The 24,600-nt window shown below is 39.2% G+C and overlaps 1 protein-coding gene across 3 annotated transcripts in view; it reads right to left on the bottom strand.

The window, feature by feature from the left end:
* The window catches only part of DCBLD2 (discoidin, CUB and LCCL domain containing 2), a 92,224-nt gene extending 67,912 nt beyond the window's left edge, over positions 1-24,312 (bottom strand). The window contains exons 1-2 of one of the 3 annotated variants that reach the window (XM_079922727.1): positions 23,645-24,312; positions 5,510-5,737 (exon numbers count right to left, since the gene is read on the bottom strand). In XM_079922727.1, the coding sequence (XP_079778853.1) occupies positions 5,510-5,737; positions 23,645-23,864 (448 nt within the window). In that variant the 5' untranslated portion in view covers positions 23,865-24,312. Of the gene's footprint in view, positions 1-5,509; positions 5,738-23,243; positions 23,562-23,644 lie in introns of those variants that run through there. The other 2 variants (XM_079922726.1, XM_079922728.1) reach the window with 2 other exon arrangements.
* Positions 24,313-24,600: the final 288 nt, after the last annotated feature.

Below are 24,600 nucleotides of genomic sequence, written 5' to 3'. Positions count from 1 at the left end.
CAAACAAATAAATAGGAGAGAAGGAAAAGCTCATTTTTTCAGTAGGGAAGAAAAACCTAATCAACATAAAAGGAATGATGACATAAGAAAACCACCGTTGACAATTATCATAATAACAACTGATTCAGAAAAGAATCATTAATGGAGTATTCACATCATTTCAAAGAGTCTCCCCACGATATGCATATTGATTGTGAAGGGAAACATAGCTACAGTGTAGAAATCTGGGAGATATCACCTTAGCCAATAGATCAAAGTTAACATCACCAGTAATGAGACAAATCAAAATTGTGAGCCTCCTGATCGGAAGTACTGAGAACACATCTGTGGCATTCCTGCTAAAGTCTGTAACCTGAATCTAATCATGAGGAAACATCAGACAATCCAAATTAAGAAATATCCTACAAAATAACTGGCCTATCTATTTCAAAAATGTCAACATAACAATACACAAGGAGTGACCAAGGAACTGTCCACTCCTTTCATCTCCAAAGTAATGGAGACTAAGAAGATGTGACAACTGAATGCAATACATAATCTGAGAATTTCTTTTGCTATAAAGGACATTATTTGTACAACTGGAGAAATTTCAGCAGCTCCTGTAGCTCAGTCCTACATCAATGTTAATTTCCTTAGTTGTGATAACTGTTTTGTGGTCATGTAAAGAGAATGTCCTAGTTTTTAGGAAATAAACACAATATACAGGGGTAAAGGAACATCATGCTTGAAAGTACTCTCAGTTTAGAAAAAGAGTGTATGCTTGTGGGGGAAAGGGATAAGGCAAATGTGATAAAATGGTAACATTTGGAAAATCTGGGTGAAATGTTTATGGAAATTATCCCATTTTTGCAACTTCTCTATTAAGTCTAAAATTATGTCAAAATAGGCAGCTCCCTGGTGGCCTAGTGGTCAGGATTCTGGGGTTTTAACTGTCATAGCCCGGGTTCAATCCCTGGTCGGGGAACTGAGATCCCGCAAGCCGTCACATGGTCAAAAAAAAAAAAAAAAGTATGCCAAAATAAATAGCTAAAAGGAAAAAGTTAATGTTTATTAAAAAGTTGCTATTTTCAACAGTTTGCAGTAAGGAGACCATGTAGTAAAAGATTAAGGAGTAATAGCTGGTATCTATTACTCTATAGCCTAGTGGTTGAGATTATGGACTTTGCTATTAGCCGGACCTTAGTTCAAGTCCCAATTCTGCTTATATGACTTTGGGCGAGTTGCTTACCTTCTCTGATCTTCTATTTATCTGTTTTATGGGAATGATGTACAGGATTCTTGTAGGATTCAATGGAATCAAGTGTGTCAAGGGCTTACAGTAAAAGACACCAATTCTGGAGCCAGACTGCTTAGGTTTGAATCCCACTTAGCAATTTGCTAGCTATGTGACCTTGGGGAAGTTATTCAACCTCTCTGTGCCTCAGTTCCCTCATCAGTAATAAATGGGGGTGATAAAAGTATCTATCTCAAGGGTTCTTGTGAGGACTAAATAAGTTAATTGATAAAAGTAATTTGAATAGTACCTGGCACATAGCAAGCACTGCATGCATGGTAGTTATTTTCACGATTAGCCTGAGCCTCTACAGAGTAGGAATTCAAAAAATATTAGCAATCATTATCATCATTAAATACCTAATATTATCATCACTATAGCTTTTTCAAGAGGTTTGGTGGTAAAGAGAAAGAAAATTTATTTTTTCTCTTAAACTAGGAAGACCTAAGCATATTAGAGAGAAAGGGGACAAACAATACAGAAAGAGAAACTTTTCTGAAAACACAAGAGACACGGAATCATTTACCAGATGAAGCCCTGAGGACCTCAGTTTCCCTCTTTGTAAATGTCACCTGAAGATTTAAGAGACAACTTTAAAAGGTACTTTGATGAAGGTGTAAGACAGAATGTATATCTTTAAATATAACTTTGAACACACGGACACATTTACATTTCTTCTACAGGATGCATTTTCCTTTAATAGCTATTAGGTTTTAAAATATTTAGCTTCTCTTTTAGAGACCCATTCACAATATCCCTCATCCCAAAAAAAGTTCAATTAAAATGGAAATTTTAAGCAAAATCTAGGAAGAAAATATATACAATAGAGTGGGAAAAGGTTACACATAAGCAAAGATTTTTCTTTTTAATATGGTTTTAAATTTCATTTTTGGACTAGTTATCAACAATATCCATCAGGGAAATGATGCTAGCAGATGTCTATGGACCAATATGAAAAGATGTCTAAATATTAAAAGAGAAAAAAACAAGTTGCAAAATAGTTTGGAGATATATATTTATATATGTACAGAAAAAGTTAAGATTAATAATGAATGATTTTACTTTAATTTTCATTTTTACAGAGCAACCACTATGTCTCAGACACCAGGGATTAAAGAATAATCAAAATGGAAAAGTAAAATTCAAGGCACAATGGAATTTTCTCATTCCAATACAATCTGCCTAAAAAAGGGACAGACCTAGAGAGCCAATCTTTACTCTATCATTAAACACATCCTGCTTGTCAGTGAAATGAGTACGACTACACTAATTTCACAAAGATTTCTGGACAGTCTAGCTATTTAGAAAGTTGTTATATAAAATCATAATAAACTCATATATTTAAATAATATTACACATTATTGCCCAATCCAAAAAAAATAGAAAATAACTGTCCAAAAGTGCTGTATCAGTTAAAACACATTCTAATGAATTTATGATTTAAAAAGTGATTCCTTGAGAAATCATTCTTCCTTTCATTTTCTTTTCTTGATTATTTCACAATACCATCTCTCAGGGGAGGAAAGTCCCTAAAATTAACACCTATAGAGAAAAAAACCAAAAATCTAAGTTTTATACCAAAATAGGAAACTTTTTTATAGGAAAATGCAGCTCATTTGAACCTGCTTCTGTTCAGAAGAGACCCTGAGAAAAGACAATATAGAAAAAAGAGGATTCTTTTTTTTTTTTTTTTTTTGCGGTACGTGGGCCTCTCCCGTTGCGGAGCACAGGCTCCGGGTGCGCAAGCTCAGCGGCCATGGCTCACGGGCCCAGCTGCTCCGCGGCATGTGGGACCTTCCCGGACCGGGGCACGAACCCGTGTCCCCTGCATCGGCAGGTGGACTCTCAACCACTGCACCAAGAGGGAAGCCCGAAAAAGAGGATTCTTTACCATAATCACTGGAATCTTGATACCCAATGTATTTGTTTCTATTCTGTAATTCCTGGCACATCGACTTTAACCAGAACAGTTATTCTTGAATGACCTTTATTTCTCTGCGATGTCAGGAAAGTTACTTTTCTACCACTAACCACAAACTGCTCCCCAAATGGAGGACCAGTGGATATACGGTAGGTGGTGGGGGGAGGAGCAGAACTAAAGCTCAACAGGAACCATCATCACTCCGTCCCCTTGACCTTTCTACAGCTTTCCATTCACCTGTATGAAGAGAGAATAAGGAAAAACAAAACCAATGGAAATAAGGGAGAGCTGAGTAGTGGACACCCACTACGCCCCAAGCACTGCAAAATATTATTTCATTTAATCTTCCTACAGTACTGATGATGACTTTGAAGTCTGGGCTGATGACTTGTAGAAAGAATTTTACCAAGTAAGTCCTGGAGCTATGATGAGAACCCAGTGAGTGATTTAAAACCTGTGCTCAATTTTTTTCCCGTGCCACTCTTCCTGCCTAGCAACATGACACTACTTATTGTCCAAATACATAATCCTATGGTTTTCCTTTTTAACAAAAAGCACTTTCAATATGGAAATTTTCAAAACTACATCAAAGTAGAGAGATGTACTCCCATGTGCCCATGGCTCAGCTTCACCTGTGTGCCATTCTGGTTTCACCTGCCCTCTTCCTACCATTTTTTCTCTGAAATATTTAAAAACAAATCAGAGACGTTTTTGTTTGAACTTCAAAGGGTCTCTAACAAATCAGATATTGAATACACAAAATATAACATTACCACAGAATTTGAGATTCTGCTTTTCTCAAAAATGTCCTCTCTCAGTCAGTTAGTTTGAATCAAGACCTAAACAAGGTCACAAGGTCCACACACTACTTTTGGAAGATGTATCTCTAAATGAACGACAGTTCCCTCGACCTCCTCCCCTTTAGATATAAGTGGCATTTTTTTAAAAAGGAGTCTTTATAGTTGATAAAGTGTGTTTCTCTAGCTCCTTTATTTCATGTAAACTGCTAGAGGCATGATCAGATTGTGGTTCACTTTTTGTATTATTGTTTCAAGACTGCTGAGGTGGTACCATTTACTCCCTATTGCATCTACTCAGGAGGCACTTAATATGCAACTGTCTTCTATCAGTATTATAGTAACAGTGTTTTCTAGATCCTCAGGCGATTCGAGTTTCTAAAAGCTTATCCGACACCATATATTTGTGGCAATATGCACGTGGTGATCAAGCACCCAGGTTAATCAAGAGTTGATTGGGAGACAACAGAGGTTATCAATCAGCAGCCAGGTAAGCAGGCCAGGAATTGTTCCTCTCATAGATAAGAGGCCAAAAAGTGGAGAAGAGATGAATGGTTTGACTAGAGACAGAGAGGAGGCCAGAAGATGAACATGATGCTTAAAGAACAAGATAGTGGGCTCCAATTACAGTTCTGAAAGACATGTTACACACCTGTATCAATAAGTCTTTCCAAATAAACTCACAGAGAATTTTAGAGTTCTTTATGTTATAATGTTATTTCACCAAGACAGCCTTACAAATTTTGCTATGTTTCCTGCTTCAGAGAAAGGTGCTGATCTCTAAGCCAAAGGTTCTCAACTTGACCTCAAAGTATATTCTCCTGGGTAGCTTTAAAAATACTGAGGTGTGGATCCCACCGAATAAATTCTGATTGAACTGCTCTAGAATGGGGACAGGTATATAGTATTATTTAAAAGTCTTCCCAAGTGACTCTAATATGCAGCCATAATTGAGAACCAGCTGCTCTTAGCTAAGAATAAAGACAACAGCAGCTAATATTTACTAAGCATATATTATATGTCAGGTACAGTTCTAAGCACTTTACATGTACTAGTTCATGCCCTATTTTACAAGTGAGGAAACAGAGATAAGGTAACTTGCCCGAGGTCACACAGCAAGCTAATAGCAGAAGTATTTAATATCAGGAAGTTTGGATCCAAAACCCATGCTCTTAATTACCATGATATACTGACTCCTAAGCATGAATTATACTTACATTCTTTAACTGCAAGTAAAATGGTCAAAGAAAAACAAAATGAACAAAAAAAGATAATTAACTTCCTCCTCCTCAGAAGCAGTAGAGTGGCATCTTGTTGCAAATGTACCAACACAGGCTTATTAGAAAAGTGAATAAACAGATAAGAATCTTCTCTCCCCAAAAGAAGATTCAACTTTGAGATTTCCACACATTTCAATAATTTCCCACATATCCTATACAGCATAGTTATTCAATGTTAAGTATCAAACACTGCTTCAGTTTTAAAACTTGGGGCAATGACGTATTGAAAATTTCCTACCTATTTCGGTTCTGCTAACTCCAATTCCATTATAAATTCTCAAGTAATTAAAGTGACAAGAATCAGAATCTTCAATGTCAAAGTCACCAAATTTGATGCGCACTCGCTCTCCCATCTTTACACGGATCTCCCATTCGCAAACAGTGCTGTTAGGATAGGTCTGTGGGTAGTTTATGGACGTCAGGGTTCCACTTTCAGGGCCTAGTACAGTATGTCCACATCCATCACCTTTAAAAAAAAAAAGTTAAAAGGACGATAAATTATTCTTTACATCTTTGACTTACACTACAAATAATCAGGATTTTTTGTGAAGATTTTAAAATATGTATGACGTCAGATATTTTGTACCACCAATACATTCCTTACACAAGATAAAACAGACAACATAGTTCTTAGTAGGTCTACTCACAGGAGCCAGGAGAAGCCAGGTTAGGTTAAAATAATCAATGATTACTGGTATAATTTATGAGTTCAAAGAACTTTCCAATCAAAATAAATAGAAGTAAACATAACTTAGCAATAATTATATATGTCATAATAAATCCAGTCTTTAAAAGAGTATCAATTCATAGTAATTGTTCAAAATAAATGTCAACTATAAAAATAAATGTATATGATCAGCTTCATCTATTTAGTTACAAATAGCACAAACCCCTTCAAAAATCCCTGTGAGAAGTCAAATGATTTCTAAAAACACTTAAACTATACTAAAGATCATGCAGATTTCTGACCATATTACACGATGTAAGGCATTCCTTCTTGAAGGCATTAAAGCAATATTTCATAGTTTAATTTTATGTTCTACTGAAATTTGACTTTTCAGTTGTCCCTCCCCAAAAGCCTCATTTTCCCCTATAGAATGACAACAAAAAAACAGTTTATTAGACTTATTAAAGATTAGTAAAATGACCTTCATATCTTGGTAGCAGCATTATTTGCTCCAGAAATTTCTTCAGCAACTGAATATGGAAACAGTTAACACATTGTTTGTAAAAATCAAATATCTGCATTCTTCCCTTTATCATAAAATTTGTTATTTTACTGAGCGCCTGGAAGGAGGCGTTAATACTGATTAAGAAGTTTTAGCTGCTGCTCCAATTGCACTGCTTAGCATTCCTAACGATGGGATTCAAATGGATGTCTTTTTAATAGGAAAATGAATACATCCTTTCAAAATAATAGTATTTTCTCTTTCAAATGAGCTATTTATAATCACCTTTTGGAAGAGTTCAGAACTTAAAACAAAGAAAACTATATTAGAAGTGACACTTCTGAGTTTTAACCTCAATATGGATACAGATGGGTGTAACAGAATTTTATACTGATTTTTTATTTTTAAGAACAGCGTAGTGCTAATATCATTTACTAGAACAGATGAAAGCTTTAAAAGCCTATGAATAAGAATACAGTATCTACAAGTAGTAGTTGCAAAATAAATGTTTATTAATTGAATGAATAAGGAAACTGTACATTAACCTATGAAAAAGTTATCTCAAACTAGTCTCAAAACTAGCTTTAAGGAAGGAACAACAACTCTGTACCTAGATTCTGATGACAATACTTCATATCTTTTGCTGATAAAGAAATTTTATTGCCAAATCCACACTAGTACTGTTACTTAGTCTGCTTTCACAGGTCAACCAGCAATCTGGCTTCTTAAACAAATCTCTCTCACATAAAGCTTAGCTTTTAACCAACATTAAACTTCACCTATCTTCTACACTTGCCTTCACTCCACACACAAGAACTAGGCATAGCAGTTCAATAACATCATAATACAAAAAGCCACCATTAAATAAACCTGTGAGTTTTTGTGTGACACAGCCACTGATCTTTTGCAAATATAAAACTTAGAATGTTATACAACTCAGAGGATAAGTAAAATAACCACAAATTTCCCCTGAAACTACCATGAAAATACCTTGAATATCTCTATTGGATATTATCTAAATTAAAAACATAAGGATGTAAAAACCTCCCTTGTGAAAATAAATGAATTGTAATATAAAAAACTTTTGAATAATCATTAACATTTTTCCTTAGAGAAAAAGACAACCATCCTAAGACAGATCTTCTAAAAATATGAAACTAGTCAAAAATGTTCTGCTACTACTGAAAAGATGAAAACGAGCTTTCTGGAAGTGTTTCAATCTTTAAAAAGTAGCCCTGAATAAATGAAGTAACTCAAACTATAAATGTATTTTCTTTAGTAAGTATGAAACTAAGGCAGCTTCTTAAGTGATTAGAAGTGTTGATGGATTTCAGAAAGCCAAGAATATTGCTATTAACAGCTGAAGTCAGGACTTAGTAATGGCAGATTGTCGCATTTAATGTATTCCCCACAGGCTATTATTTAACTTAAAGTTGTCATGTTAAAATGAATTTTACAAAAAGATTACAAGCAGAGTGTTAGGAGCAATTCTTAAATATCTTTATGCTCATATTTATGTTTGATTCTCAATAAATGCACAAAATGTTTTCTGCCATTTCCTCCATACAGCACAGTTCCTACAAATGCTAACAAAATAAATACTAACTGATGAAAAACAGGACTTTTGCATGCATGGTGATGAAGAAAACAATTAAAATGGAGCTGTCTTTTTTCAGCATCTTGTGTAGGGGGAGGGTATGAACAGTCCACAAGTAACGTGCCAAGAATGTTCTAAAATATGTGATGGAGTTCAGAGCTTCCTCCTCTCGCAAACAAGACGATACGCACCAGGAACTAAAGTTAAAAGAAAGTCTCAAATCTACTGCAATGCACAAATTTGAATGTTCCATATTTCCAAGACTATTTGATAAGTGTAACCTGACTAGATAAATAGCTTAAGCTGGCCTGGCCAAACACCTACTGCTATGAAGTATATGTTTTGAATATTACAGTTGGAAAGGGACACTAGGCCAGCAGTTTTCAAATGTTTTTCTCTGTTATTCCAAAGTAAGAAATGTATTTTACACCTTGATTCAATAGTGTCTTAAATATATCTTCCTGACCCACTAAAGGGTCCCCACCTGTGCAATGAACAACACTGTACTAGGCATCCAAAGGTGACAATGTTGAATTCTCAAATCAGAAAAAGATCTTGTCCTCACTTTTACCCCCAAATTAGAACATGTGCTTCCAGTTTATTTTTACAGTTCTTAAAAGCGAAGCCTATTCTACACCAAAATACTTAAAATAGGACAAAATATTTAAAAGTAACACTAAAATCTAGAAAATATTATCAACAAATCACCTAATATACTGAGAGCAGGGTTTCTCAAATGTGCGTGGAGGACACTGGAACAATTCTGGGGTGGGGGGGGTGCCACAGGCATCTAGTGGGTAGAGGTCAGGAATGCTGCTGAAGTATCTTACAATGCACACGACAGCTCCCCAGAGTAAAGGGTGATGGATCCTAAAAGTCAAATAGTGTGGAGGTTGAGACGGGCTGACGTAGAGCAAAGGCTAGGATCTCCAACAGAAGATCTGAGTTTAGTTCTTTTTCCTTTGGCTCAAAGGGTAATGCTGTTGTACTTGCTGAGGGTACAACCCAGGGAACAGTTTTCCCCACAAGGTCAAAGAAGTAAACAGAATGCTTTATTTTTCTTTAAGTTAAAGGGAAAAAAAGGTCCTTCTTATTAGTCTACAGCCCTCAAGTATTTTTCTTGGTCAGGGGCCCTCATTTAACATTGGGGTTTGAAAAAGGATGGTAATAGGGTCAGGAAGTAAGTCTCCAGATTTTCTGCTAAGCTTTGTAACTGGAAAGAATAATAATCTGTGATCAGGCTAATACCACCTACTATTACTCATTTTTACAAGGCAGAATTGACAAAGGGAGTGTAACCACTACTGGAAAAATAATTTTCAAAATGGGTATTGTAGGACCAATCCATACACTCACTCTCACCAACACCACCACATCGACAACTCTTTCTCCTTCTCCAACTCCATCATCACCACCATCACTGTCAGCTTCTTCTTCTCCTCCCCTGCCCCCCGCCCGCCGCCGCCGCAGATGGTCTCCACCAGACTGTAACTGACCATAAGGGATAGAAGCCTGTAAATGTAATTTTTGAATTTTAATTTTATTTCAGTGGAGAAAAAACACTGGAATTTGATCTCACTGTCCCGTTGTTTGGCTGCAGATTTATCTAGGGGATTACTCATAGAACATGTGTTCGCTTCCTCTGAAGACTGTCAGGTCAGATGTGTTAAGCCAGATACAAATTTTGATACTGTTCCAGGAAAATAGCTGAGTAATTTTTTTAAACTACTTTTCCCTAGAGAAAACACAAAGAACATTAATTTAAATAATAATGAATTAATACAACAAAGAACACATGCTTATTTTAGGTTGCTTTCTAAACTTCAAACCAAGTGTGTTTTTTTGGATAAGTATGTGCTCATGATGCTGATTTTATGCGACTCTCCAGCTAACCCCATATTTTAGTCACATTACTATTAAAAATAATATAAGTTATCTTAATTATTTAATTTTATTAACATGAACACTGTATGACTTCTAAAAATACTTTCTTTAACAAGAACAAAGACAAAAGCAGGAAGCTTGCACAAATATTCCAAAAATGTAGAGCAATGTAACTTTCATTACAATTCTTAGAAACTAGGAAAGGTTTATACTTTTCCAATAAGCTTTCAAGGATTTTCGTCACTGTGAACAGGTGAGTTTGACTATATACTTCCTCTAAATAAGTGTCATTCTGTCACATCTTGTAACACATCTGTGCGATCTTATAATAAACTGAAAATAAGGCATTTAGAGAGTAGAAAAGTGTTCAAAAGAATAACTTGCAAGCGTTAACAAGGATATCCTATTTCATTTGACTACAGTGAAGATTTTTAATCCCTTATTTAGCACTACGAATTTTTAGAGTAAAAAGTACTATACCAGTCCTGTTACTTTAAGATTTTAAAGTTGCATCACAACAATCTCGAAAAGATAATTCAAGGTCCTATTTTAATTCACTCATTTTTTTTAATACTGCCTAAGATGGATATGCACTGAGAGCCTAAAGAGGGTTACTGTGGCAATTTAAAGGAAAAGAAATAGCTCTCAGCTCAAGCTTTTTTAAGCCCACACTCATCTCTGCATGTGTGATAATTTACAAAACTGAATCACATGAAGGAATGTGAGATGTATAAATCCTCTCCGATCCCCACCAAGCACACACTCTACATAGTACATAATGGTTAAGCAAATTGGTTCTGGAGTCACTTGATGAATTTGAATGCCCTACCTACCACTCACTGTGACCTTGAGAAGGTTGTTTACTGATGCTAAAGCTGAGTTTTGTAAAATGGGTACACTAACATCTCAAACCACAGAGGGTAAGAATTTAAAGAGATACTGTATGAAAACACCTACTATCAAGGGCCTAACCCATACTAATGTGCTCAATAAATGTTTGAGGGTAATTATGGTCATAAAAGACCAGAAAGGCTTTTGCTCATCACATGTAGGTCCGGTGCGTTTGGCCACAACCTAGCTAAGGTATCAGAACAATGGCTCATTACTTTAGAAGATTTATATCAGCTTTAAAGCTTCAAGTACAGTGTCTTGTGAAAAGTGTAAATCATGAGAAAGTAATTCTCACTAATCTTCTCCCCAGTGACCTCTACTTCACTTCGGTAACTCATGAAACCACAACCTAGACTGTTTTTGCCATTACCGGAGATTACTCCCACCTGTGAAATCTCAGCAACTTTAATGTCTCACTCTTTCGGTCAGTCTCCTGACCCTTCTGCTCTCTTATACCCACTGCACACTTTCTGTGAACTTCTCTCTTTTCTCCCCATCTACTATCTTGCCCTAGCCTCATTTCTTTCCCTACCCAGCCTGGACCTCATGTCCAGTGTGTGAACTACACTCTTCCTGGTACCTTCACTTCCTTGCCACTATGTCCTTCTTGAGGATCTGCCTGGCAAGCCCTCCACCCTGGATCATATGAACTCTCTTTGCCCAGGAGCTGAGCACTACTGGGAAAAAAATCACACAATCCAGGGAATAGTTGTCATTAGAGTAATAGGTTCTGATCTCAGATGGGCACTGAAAGCCACTCAGCATTCTCTTACTCAGTGGTTCTCAAAATTTATTCAACATTAGAACCACCTAAGGGCTATTTAACGTAAAGGTTCTCAGGCCCCATCTCTGTCTCCATAGATTCTAATAAATATGTCAGAAACATTACCTGAAACTTGGAAATAGGTTAAAAAAATAAAAGTGAGCAGCAGATCCTTTAAATGTCATAGAGGCCAAACCTAGGGCAAAATACTTAATTGGATTTGTTGTTTATCATTGATTAAAGGTCCCAGTCTTGGCTACACATAAACTTGTAGACTGTTGTCTTGTAGAGATGCATATAATTTCTGTATAGTTGAAAAAAATAATCCCACATGTTAGAGTTTATGGCCCTATTGGCCATTAAACAGTTTTAGCCATCCAATCTAGCAATCACAGCCTAAAACTACCTATAAACACCTAGTTTCTCAAATATTCTTTGGACATGTTTCAACTTCTTACTGGTTCCTTCATTAATTAATGAGTTGAATAAAATCTTTGACATGTGTTAATTTTATATTTGCATGACATGTATAATTTTGCCTTTTTTTGCAAATTATATACTGGAAAGTAGCTCTGCAGTGGAGCCTAGGAAGGATCTGCACTTTAACAAATTTCAAAAACTAAGAGCAACAACAACCAAAAAAAAAAAACACACAAAAAAATCTTTCTCCAGCCAGTGTTCCCCAACATCTACCACTTTCTTTCTCACTTTTTTTTTTTCTTTTACAGAGAGATTTTTTTCAGTTCTCTACATTCGATGTCTTACTTCTTTGCTTCCGTTCTAGGCTCAAAATACTGCAATTCAGCTTCCAAAGGGTTGTGGTTGGATTGTACTCTCCCCGCCCCCCCCCGCCCACCTCCGTCCCAACAACCAAATTATATGTTCCTAATTGCTGGTACCTGTGAATGTAACCTTATTTGGAAACAGGGTCTTAGCAGATGTGATCAATTTAAAATGAGGCCATACTGGATTAGGACAGACCCTAATCCAATGTCTGGTGTCCTTATAAAAAGAGGAAAATCTAGACACGGATACAGACACAGGGAAAATACCACATAACTACAGAGGCAGAGACTGGAATGATGCAAAGGGATTCCAAAGACTGCAATTGCCAGAAACTAGGAAGGGGTAAGGAAGGACCCTGGTCTAGAGCCTTCAGAGAGACTGCATTGCCCTGCCAATACCCTACTTTCAGAATTTTAGCCTGCAGAACTATAAGACAATACATTTCTGTTGTCTGAAGCCATCTAAATTTGTGGCAATCTGTTACGGCAGCCCTAGGAAAGGCAGACCTACCTCTCCAATGTACTCTTCACTAAAGCGGTCTGTTTCTGAGCTGCCAAAAGTCAATACTTTCCCATCTTTATCATTTGTGACCTTTCTACAGCATGTGGCATCGCTGTCCCTTCCTTCCCTCCCATCTTCCTTCCTTATCTTTCCTCCCTCCTTTTTAAAACTCTTCTTCCCCATCTTAGTTCTTCTTTTGACTCTCTAATTGCAACTTCTCCAGCACCTTAGCTGACTTATCTTCCAACTACTGACTGCTGATGCTGCTGTTCTCCAGAGCTCCTTCCCTGCCCTCTGTGCTGCCTGGGCCATCTCCCCACCCTACAACTTCAGCTACCACAGAAAGGGAGAATGCTCCGTAGTCTCCAGCCTTTCCCCTAACCCTCAAACGTGTCATCTACTTCTGTACTGAGCTCCTCTGCTCAGAAATTCCACAGCACTTCAAACTCAACGTGCCCCAAGCATTCAGGGAACATCCTCCATGTGCCAAGCACTGAACCAGGTGCTAGGAACAAGAGAAATGACAGACAAGGCCCCTGTCCTTACAGAGTTTACAGAATAGTACGACAGACGTAGTAAATAATTTCAGGGACGATGAGTGTTGCAGGGAAGTAATGGATATGACAGGGTGTGTGTCTGTGCGCGCGTGCGTGTGCGTACGTGCGTGTGTAGGATAAATAACAGTTAACTAGGCAGGAATACTGGTGGAAGAGGGAGGTGGAAAGCAGGGAGAAGAGGATTCCAGAAAGAAAAAAACCCCAGCATTTTTAAATGACCTTTGCTCTCTCAAATTTAACTGGTCATTAAGTTTTATACATTGTTTCCTTAATATCTCTAAATTTCGTCCCTCTTAAGGAGTGCAGGCCCTTGTAATAGTTCTCTGACAGGTTTCCCCACTTCCTTTCTTTGCTCTAATCCACTGCCCACACTCCTGCCAGTTTCTTAAACACCAATTGGGTCACGTAGGTCCCTTATTTAAAAATCCTTCAACTGTTCTTCACCGGTGATACAATAAAACCTCAAACTCTTCAGCAAGGATACAAAGTCCATAATAATCTGTCGCTGGACTCCCTTTCCCATCTCATCTCTTGACTCTTCCCACAACCTCTCTGCTCCAGCTCTGGAACTGTGGGTGACTCCCGCTATGCTCCACGTTCTCTCTCCTCCGTCACTGCACGTGCTACTCTGCTCTGCAGAGAATAAGGTCCTTCCTCCTCATATCCACCTGGCAAATACCTACTCAACGTTGTCTCTTTTGGGAAACCTTTCTGAAAGCCCTGGTCTCTCTCTCCCTTTCCATCATCGAAGTCTCTTTACTGTACCGAATATGCTTAATTATGCATACTTATGTCGCTTTGCCACACCAGCTGTAAAGCTCTGTCACAGACAGGCAATGCATTCTGTTCGCCTTGGTAGCCGCAGACATAGAAATAGGGCATACCAGCCTCTTAACACATGTTGCTGAATTTAGAAAATAATTAACCCAAACAAGCCAGTGGTAGGCACTTGGTAGGTAAGTGATAACAGTAGAAAAGTACATATAGGCTTGGGAATCAGACAGACTTTCCGATTTAAATTCTAGCTATGCCAACTTTTGAGATGATCCTGGCACTTAACCTCTAAATCCTCAGCTATACATGGGAATAATACCACCCATCTCCCAAGGTAATTGTGAGGGTTTGGTAATAACTTATCTAAAAAGCACTGGATTCTATAAATGTGAACACTCTCTTTAAAGATGATGCCTCTATGTATCTAGTACCCCACTTTCCTTCTGGGAACTACTCTGCAGTTTGCAACAGTTTTCATATGACCTCATGCCCCCTGGTTAGTTGACTGGTTCAAGGGTGGGTACTGACTCACACTGGGCCAACGTGAGGCCAACTTGCCCTGCCCTCATTTTTGGACCTTGTATGTTAGGGAAACCCCAGAATCTCTCCAGTGTTGAAGCTACAAGCCTTGAGGATTGCCAGCAGCCATTATTTGTTCCATGCAGAGAAAGCAAGACTGTAACAAGACAGAATTAAGCTGAGTTCTTGGTGTCTGAGGTCCAGCTGCATCCCTGCTTTTCCCTGGGCTTAGGTTGGCTCAGTTCTTAGGAAGATTCCACAAGTTACCTCAGAATGGTCCCAATACTTTTCCTTTCTACTTTAAGCAGATTTAATTTTCTGTTCCCTATAACCTCACTAACCAAAACACTCTTCCTCCACCCATGCAACAGAATGTCTGTCTCATATCCAGACCTATAAAGTTAGCATCTAGGACAAAAAGAGTAACCAGAAACAGGGCATACCAAGAAGAAAGGGATAAACCATGAACCTGAAAATGATCTGAGGGTGGAGAGCAAAGAAAGCTAAAATCTATCAACAGGTAGGAAGTTGGAGAGAGAAAGTAGAGGTCAAAAGGGAGGGGACAAAACCAGTATTACGGTCTGGGTGGGTTGGAGGCCAGGAAAGGACATATGTGAACAATCACGCCCTGCTGTCACAAGCCTCCACTGCGTGGTCTGACCCCTCTCACTAAGTAAGCTAAGGGTGAACTTTCCTACACAATAAGTGGGATGGGGAGAAGGGGCAGAAGGATGGAGAAGCACTGGATCTCAGTAGAAAGCAAACACTTGAAAATGGAAATTTTAACTGTAGAATAGGGAAAGAGAAACAAAATTTTCATTCACACGTTGTTTCACTCATTGAACCAAAATTTATCAACTACCCAACAGATTTGATCGCAGCCCTCATACATTCTAGAGAGGTGAGTTATACATTTCAAAACATTGAGAGTGACATGCCTAGTATTTAAATCCAAGTATGTCTGACTCCAATATCTCCATACTTTCAAAGTCCACCCACGTAAAAAATAGTGAAGACAAAGAAAGCTCTCAGGTTTAAAAGAAAAAAAAGAATCTCACAGTTTAAGTGACAGTTTCAGAAGAGCAGAAGCTAGACTGCGAGGGAATCATCATTAACAAATATCTTTTGCATGCTGGACACTAAGAAAATGTACAGCACAGATGTAGTCTACTTGTCAGAAAGTTGGTCATTGAAAAAAGCAGAGATATAAGGTACCTGGAAAGCAACGAGTTGACAGATGTATATACAAGCCAGTGGCATCCTGAGCATGTTTCCAGGTACAAGGTAAGAAGCACCACAGAAGTTTAAATTATACTAAAACACAACTTATATTCCCTGATGAAGCAGTGTTTTGGATAAGGTGTAAGAGATGATTTCAGGAAGAAGAAAAGGCAAGGCAGGAGGCAAAGTTTTACTGTGCTGAGCAGAAATCCCCACGTGAGGGTTGATTAGTCATCCTTATTGAGGCAGATCTAGTCACAAAGGCCACATGCCTTTCTCCTGCAACCTTAAGCTGTCCAGAACCAGAGAAAGAGGACAGTGGGGACTGGCACATGGGCCAGGTTTGGGATCTGTCAAGGACGAGGGGAAAAGCATCAATGAGATGACTAACCTGGGCTGAGACAAGTGAACCTAGAGATGGACTGGGTAGAAGCAGAGGTACCTAAGGATGATGTCATTGCTAACATCACAGGTACAAACTCTTCAGTCTGCCCCACAAGGAAAGTTCTCCACAGTCTTGTCCCCACTGACCTTTTCAGCCTGCTTCTCATTACTTTCCTGACACCAAATTATTGTAGCTACCTGAATGTTATCCAGGAATTTCGGCTGGCAAAGAAAAAGGAGGCAGGCAACTACTAGAACCAAAACTAGGGGGACTTTTATAAGGCTGGAGGTGGCTATTCAAATCAGAATCTGAAAGAGAGGGCAAAGGAGTGCACCCCACTTGCTGACACTGACTTAAGCTAGCACAGTTCTTAAAGACCACCTATTTGACAGGGGAGCACAGCAGTGTTTTTTAAGTAGAAACCATGGCTCTGTTCAGAGTTGCAGTTGAAGGAGGACTCCTCTCATTACAAAAGCAAAGGGGTCTAGCTCCTGGGAAGAGGGAGGCTGGGAAAACACTGCACAGAATGTTAGGCCTTGTGCAAGTAGGTTAAGGTTCAAGAAAGGGTTCTATTTTCATGGAACTGAGAAGCCCAGGCTCTGATTGCTGACTGAGGGAATCAGACAAAGGACAACAGTGTGAAGGGCATGCAGGTGCCCAGAGACTAACTCCAAATAATGTGCTTCGGGCAGCAGATTCACTGCAGAAATGAGCTCTAAATTCTTTTTTTTTTTGGCACCGCCGAGTAGCTTGTGAGATCTTAGCTCCCGACCAGGGACTGAACCCGGGCCCTCAGTAGTGAAAGTGCCAGATTCTAACCACTGGACCATCAGGGATTTCCCCTAAATTCATATTTTTGAATGATGGACATCATGATAAGTATTAGAAATAAGAAAATGAATAAAACTCTCTGCCAGAAACAAATATTTAATGTACATTGTGATTAATGACTGAACAGAAAAAACAGGAAATTACTATTGGAGATGAGTGTGTGTGGTGACAGAGAACTCTTCCTAGAGGGTATGATACCCAAGAAGGGTTTTGAAGGATGATAAGGAGGTTACCAAGCACACAAAGAAAGGGGCTCTTTCTCTTCAAGTGGAGAAAATGACACATGTAAAGAGATCAGTATCAGGAACAAGGCAAAACAGGATGAAATTATATATTAGAGGAATAAAAATCTCAGTCTTATACCTGAGCTGTATACAAAGGGTGAGGGATGCTGGCATGAGATTAAGTCAGAGAGAAAGGAAGGGGCCAGACTCTGAAAAAATTACATATATAATATGCAAAGGAGTTTGGATTGTATCTTATAAAGGGGCTGCTGGCCACACTATGGAAGTATTAACATAGCTCCAAGAGGGCAGTACCCCAGTGCACAGAACCCTGGTCCTTAGAAAGCAACCATATTTGCCCAAACATGGGGCAAGTGTGCAGGGTATTGGGCTCAAGGAGGAAGCAATGGGCCAGGACCAGAGGCTGAGGCATGCTACTCATTGCAGCAAGGATGGCTTTGACACTCACATGCTTTCCTGACTCCCTGCTGTTCTGATGCTGTGATCTTAACTCCTGAAATGTCTGCCATCCCTGTGAACTAGAAACCTACCAGTCCTAAAAGCTTACCTGCTTAAAATCATTTTATCAGCAAGGTTTTTTCCTACTTCCCAGGTATTGTGAACTCTCTCTCCCTTACAAACTCGCAGCACTGTGCAACTTCCCTTGGTTATTTATCCATATACTCCAACATGAAGATAATTATTTCCCCAACTAGCCTGTAGGACCTCTGAAGACAATGACAATATTTTACTCTATCGTAACTGTCTCAGGACTCTATTGACCAATGTGCACACAGCCCTAGGAGCGTATAGCTGGCACTCTTCCATGCTGAGAGTTTTTAATGAGAGAATGATAAAGAGTACCAGCATCTTCTCTCTTATCCCAAGCAATTAAGTTTGCACACTTAAACTGCAAACTCACATGCACTGTACTCCACAAAGGAAAGGAACTCCTGGCCTACTCTCCTTAGAAAGCAGTCGAGGGAGCTTGCATCTGCGGTCTTCCCCATGATTCAAGCAGCTAACCAAAGTTCTTCTTTCAACTACATATCCTTTAGAGTGCAGGTGGACCTAGTAGGTGATGTTCTGGCAACGTTTTAAGATCACCCCATTACACCATCTGCTTCAGTGGACACTGGCATTCATTAAATTCTAGTTTATTTGAATATCTGTATTTTTTGTCCTCATGGGAGTATATTGATTTAATCCACATAAGGACCTGGAAAATTAGCATTATGTGTTTCTAAACTAATACTTTGAACTGACATACTTTCTCAAAGGTCCTATCCTGAATGAAGAATTTAATCAAATAAAGAAAATAATGTAATAGCAGTTCTAAACAATATAATAATTACTTCACAAATAATGAATGTCCTGTGAAAAATTTTTAGATTTTGAAATTTTTGTCTTGCTGTATTTTCAAAGTATGCTTCTGTGTGCTAAATCAGCCTACAAATTAATTTTAACATGATATGTCTACAGAACTTAACACCACACTATTAAAATTACAACCACATAAGATTATGTAGGTATGTGAATATGCACTAGAAAGGAAGACAAAAATTATAAATGGATAGATAAGGGGGTAGGACTGTGGATAATTATTAGTTAAGTTTTTGGTTTTGAGTAATTGTTATATAATTGTTATCTGTACAATATTTTTAAAATAAATAAAGTGCTAAGGCCATAAGGTTGTTATAAAGTAAACTGAATCCATGAGCAACACAAGAAAAACTGCCAAGCTGTCTCACTTCATATTTCAACAATCACATTTAGCAAATATCACTATTTACATTTAGCAAATATCACTATCTCTACAAAGCTTTTCCTGATCCTTATAATTTTATGTCATCATTCCACATCTTTCCAACTAGTCAAGAAGTGCCAAGTGGAAACTACTTGCATGCATTCAATTCATACCCAGTATTACCACCTGAGCTTTCACACCCCAGGTTCATTTTGTAAAGTATAGTCCTAAATTTAAAATCTAACTCTATGTAAATCTAGCCTTTCCTCATCATACTATCTGATTCTTTCTTTTTGGAAATTAATTAATTCATTTGTGTTTTAGTTCTGGTACTTTAACTCATACCCATTTCACTATTTTAAGTTTTTTTTTTTTTAATGTTGGTCTTCTAGAATGAAGCTTAGATGTTCAAATAGAACTATTAACTATTTCCAGAGGGAAATAAAGTTTTCTCTCTGCTGATAACATTGGGAAATCTACCTAAAAATCATTAACATGTAATTTTACAATTAATTTTTCATTTACAAGTTTTTAAAATGTGGATTTAAAATCTGATCATTAACACATATGGAATACGTGCTATATTTCTAACTTTCACTATGTAAAATTAATCAGAAATATAGCAGAAAAAGGATGCTCTGATTTTTGCCTCTGAACAGTAAGTACATATAAGAGCCCTAATGTTTTATCAGACCTAAAAAAAGATAATGGAAAATTCTAAATTAACAATGTCAATATTACTAATAATCACAAACGTTCTTTGCAGAGGGACATGTTCTTCATTTCTGACAATTCACAAATAGTGTTCAAAAACTATTTCCCCACATCACAAGCAAATAAAGGCACTACTTGACAGACTGTATATTTTTTTCACACATTAGTTCAAATATCATTGTGAAATTGAATGATTCTTTTTAAGAAAGAAACTGATTTGTTTGATAGATAAATTAGCCAACAAAAATCACTACCTTCACAAACATTTCATGTTAATAGGAATAAAGTCAGTCTCAATGGATTTTTAAAATTAATCCCTCTGATATTTTACCACATTCAAATAATACTCGAACCCAGAAGGTAGGCAAACCCTCCATGACACAAATGAGGAAGCTGAACTCCTAAGATGAGGTGACACAAATTCCTACAGTCATAATGTAAACCAGAGACTTAAATTCATTCACAGTAGACCCTCAACTTCCTACTAAGTTAATTTATTACGGTAGCAAATAGACAATCAGCATAATAAGTTCCACAAATTTAAGTTTTTTAGAAAGACATACATTCTACCGGAAAAAATGCTTTCAATAAAAAAGAAAAAGACTTTGAAGGTAAATTTAATATCAAACTTAGAACTCAAAATACACAAATACAAGCCATGCCTAAAACACCATCATAGTTAAACAGATGTGAATAAACAGAATTTATACATATATTAATGAAATAAAGTTGGTTAAAATACATCTCTGTTGTGAAAGGTTGACAAGTTTTCAGACCAATGATAAATTTTATTCTGGGCCAAATAAAAAGAAAAAACACTTGGTCAGCAGAAAATCTGCTGAGGAATAGCTATGTATGTACGGCATTAATTGGAATGAGTGTAGTATCTTCTGCTACTTCAAAATGATGTCTGAAAGATTAAAAAAAAATCCTGAAGCACAGTTCTACCTCAGCATACACGTTCAATGCATTTCTACCTAGGCTGGCTAAGGGAAAAAAGAAATCTATATATCACAAAACATTCTTTCACAGCTTATTTTTTATTGTGACTATATGTAAATTGCAGAACATCTGGAAAAGCATAAAGAAATTATCTACAACTCTATCATCAAAAGACAACTGTTATCTTTTTTTAAAATTATATCCTTCCAGACTTCTTACCAAGACTTCTTATAAAGGAGAGTAAAAACTCCAGCTTGTAACTTAACATTACAATATTGCAGACATTCCCATTATTAAAAATTCTATAGGCTTTTTAAAGCACTGCTTCTCATTTTGAAATCTGACTTCTTTTTAGGTTATGTGAAGAATCCCAGTGGACCCTAAAGCACATCTGTTAGACTAGTAACACTGACTGCAGTTCCACCACAGACCTCATCAGGGTTCTTTGGGTAAGAAATATAATTTTTAAAAATTAGGGAATTCAAATCCCATACGATTCCTGAGTTTTCAGGCAATGTATACCTAAATGGCCCTTACTTTATCAATTTAGTAAGCTCAAGATTAACAATGATAGGGTCTTCCTTGGTGGTGCAGTGGTTAAGAATTCGCCTGCCAATGCAGGGGACACGGGTTCAAGCCCTGGTCCGGGAAGATCTCACATGCCGCGGAGCAACTAAGCCCGTGCGCCACAACTACTGAGCCTGCACTGTAGAGCCCACGAGCCACAACTACTGAGCCCACGTGTCACAACTACTGAGCCCACGTGTCACAACTACTGAAGCCCGCGCACCTAGAGCCCGTGCTCCACAACAAGAAAAGCCACCGCAATGAGAAGCCCGCGTACCGCAACTAAGAGTAGCCCCTGCTCGCCGCAACTAGAGAAAGCCTGCGTGCAGCAACAAATATCCAACGCAGCCAAAAATTTTTTAAAAATTAAAAAAAAAAAGATTAACAATGATAATCAGTTATAGCTATTTGTACTTTACCCTTTTCAAAACTCCTGTGTACTAGCATTTCATTTTCATCAAGCTAGGAAATAGGTATATATTCTCTTATCACTGATGTAGAAAACTGAGGTACAAAGAAATTAAATGATTTTTAAAAATTTACCCAATAAACAGGTGGACTAGAAATCAGGTCTTTTAAATTACCAGCATCATTTCTATTTGTGTTCATCTACATTGATGTTTATATAACATGACACTGTGAAAGAGAACCATGTTAAAATGCTTTGGTAAAAACTGAAATTAAACTTAAAAAAATAAGGTAATGTTGCATGTATAATTAGACCAGGTTTAAGAAATTCTAAAAGCAAGGCAATTATCTCATTTGGAGGGGAGACATTTAACTGGTTCTATCCTGTTCAAAGATTATTTTTTAAACATGATATAAACAGTTTCAGATCTTGAAATAAGCAAAATGGTCAGAATATTCTGGTTATGTAGTTAGAGTTCTGTATCAAGGTACCTTATTTTTTGTGTGTCTTAGTTTCCTTATATTTGAAATGGAATAACAATACTTATCTCAGATGGCTGTGGTGAGGATTAAGTGAGTTAATAGACATAAATCACTTAGGGCTGTGCCTGCCACAAAGTAAGACCCAATCAATCAGTGTTAGCCATATATAAGCCTGTTTTGCTTTTTCTACTAGGAGAAAAATAGAAGCACAGGTTCTAAAACTTAAATGGAGGAAAGGATTTCACACTAATTTATTAAATGCTGATGTTCAAGAATTCGTTTAAGGAGATGATCTAACTGAAACCTGAATGCTGCCTAGATCTGAAAGAGGTCAGTTTACCAAATACATTTTTCCCATTCACATTTTATTTCCACATGCCTGTCAAAGTTTCAGCATCTTCACAATGACAGGCTTATGGCCATGATTCCATACTTTACTGAAAACCATGAGAGCAACATTAAGCTGGACTTAAATGTGGAGATCAACCAAAATCCAAAACCCAAAACCCAAAACCCTTCCCAGCGATAAGTAACAATACAATCTTTATCCCTCTCACTGCAATAAAATGCAGTGAAATGCAATGGAAAAACGTGTTCAATAACTGATGCCAAACTCTTTCAAAAATTGCTTTTCGCTGCCTGAAGAAAGTACTTAAAAGGGGGAGGAAATCAGCCTGGTATTCTCTTTCCATTATGAGTATTCAGTAAAGTTTTTTTTCAAGGATTGTTAACGGAAAAAAGTTTTGTCACTTTCTGTAAGGGCTTGCCCTTTTAACACGGAACGCTCCATTTGGGCAAGAGTACGCTGCTTTGGGTCCCAGACCCAGTGTCTGACCCAGGCAATCTAGACCACCATCCTGAATAGGCAGGGATTGCAAAGAGCATGTTCTAAATCCAACACTCAAAGATAACCAGAATAAACTTCATTCGATTTTGAACCTGAGCACATTGACAAAAGATGATAATTATCATCACTTGCCTTCAATGGATTTAAATGCTATTTAATTACCTTGCATTTCTACTCTGTCCATCCATCCATTTAGCTTAACATTAGGGGTCGCATCTCCAAAACTTCTTTTCCTCTCCAAGACTTTCCCCAGTAGAAGAATACAATACCCAAAAGGAGGCCTTCACAGCAAGGTCTCAATTCCCTCTTTTCAGAAAAATGAATGGGATTCCCCAAAAGTAAAGCCGCGCCAACTTGGGGGACAACAGACAGCCCATCTCATCAACTCAACCCAGCGAGTGCGGGGCCAGGTCTGGCCACGCACCGAAGCGCACCGCACCTACCCCGCGCGTCTGCAGATTCATTAACGGCCCGGACACCCGGCGCCCAGGAGGCTCCCTCGACGCCCCCCCCCGCCCCCACCCGGGGCTCCGCGCGCCGCGCACTCCTCGGGAACCACTCACCTTGCTGGGCTCCGGCGTCCTCAAGCAGCAGGAGCAAGATAAGTAAGAGGAGGAGGAACAGAGGCATGGGGAAGGAGGAGGGGGAGGAGGAGTTGGAGCGGGGAGGGAGGGGGTAGGAGCGGGAGAGGGGGATCGCGGCCCGGGCGGGGGCGGCGGCCGCGGCCCGGACTAGGAAACGATGAGGGCTGTGCCCGGCTCTCACCACCGCCCGGCTCGCCATCGCGGCGGCCGGCAGTCCGCCTGCATAGTGCGGGCGCCCCGGGGCCGCGGCACCGGGCGAGGAGGCAAAGGCAGCGGCAGGAGAGTGAGAGGCAGCGCGCGCTTCGCCCCGCTCCGGGACCCCCTCCGCCCCTCACTCCGCGAAACCTCCTCCTCCTTCGTCCCTTCCCTCCGCTCCCCGCCCGGAGACCCCAGGCCGGAGCGCAAGGGAGGGGAGGGAAGGAAGTGGGGTGCTCGAGCCGCGGAGGGCAGCTGGGGGACGCGCCTCCCGCGCCGCGTTCCTCAACCCGACCCCTGCCCGCCGCGCTCGCCCCGGACTCCGGCTAGCTGGCAGGGCGGTCGCCCGCTCCCTCGCGCTCCCTCTCGCGCGCGCTGGCCACGCCTTCACAGCCCGCCACGGCCAATCCTCGGTCGGCTCTGGTCCGTCTCCCTCTGCGTCACCCAATCAACACGCTCTCTCCTCGGTCGACCCGTTAGCTCCGCGGCCCACTCCTCGAGCTCCACCGCCCCTCATCTCTCTCCTCCAATCACTGCGGCCTTGGGAAGCGTCCCACCCGCCCCCCCAATCCGGGTTCCGCCCCCAAACTCGGGCCCCCGGCAGCCCTCGCCCGGCCCGCGCTCCTGTTATTGTTGGGACCACAGCCCGAGCTGATCCGGCTGAGGCGGCTGCTTGCTCTGGTCAATGACTTCCGGGACTTCCCCCAGCTCGCTCTTCCCTGCTCCTCGGGCCCAGCTTG

This window comes from Stenella coeruleoalba (assembly GCF_951394435.1).
Source record: "Stenella coeruleoalba genome assembly, chromosome: 5".
Classification (NCBI taxonomy): Eukaryota; Metazoa; Chordata; class Mammalia; order Artiodactyla; family Delphinidae; genus Stenella; species Stenella coeruleoalba.
This window is presented reverse-complemented; position numbering and strand designations above follow the sequence as displayed.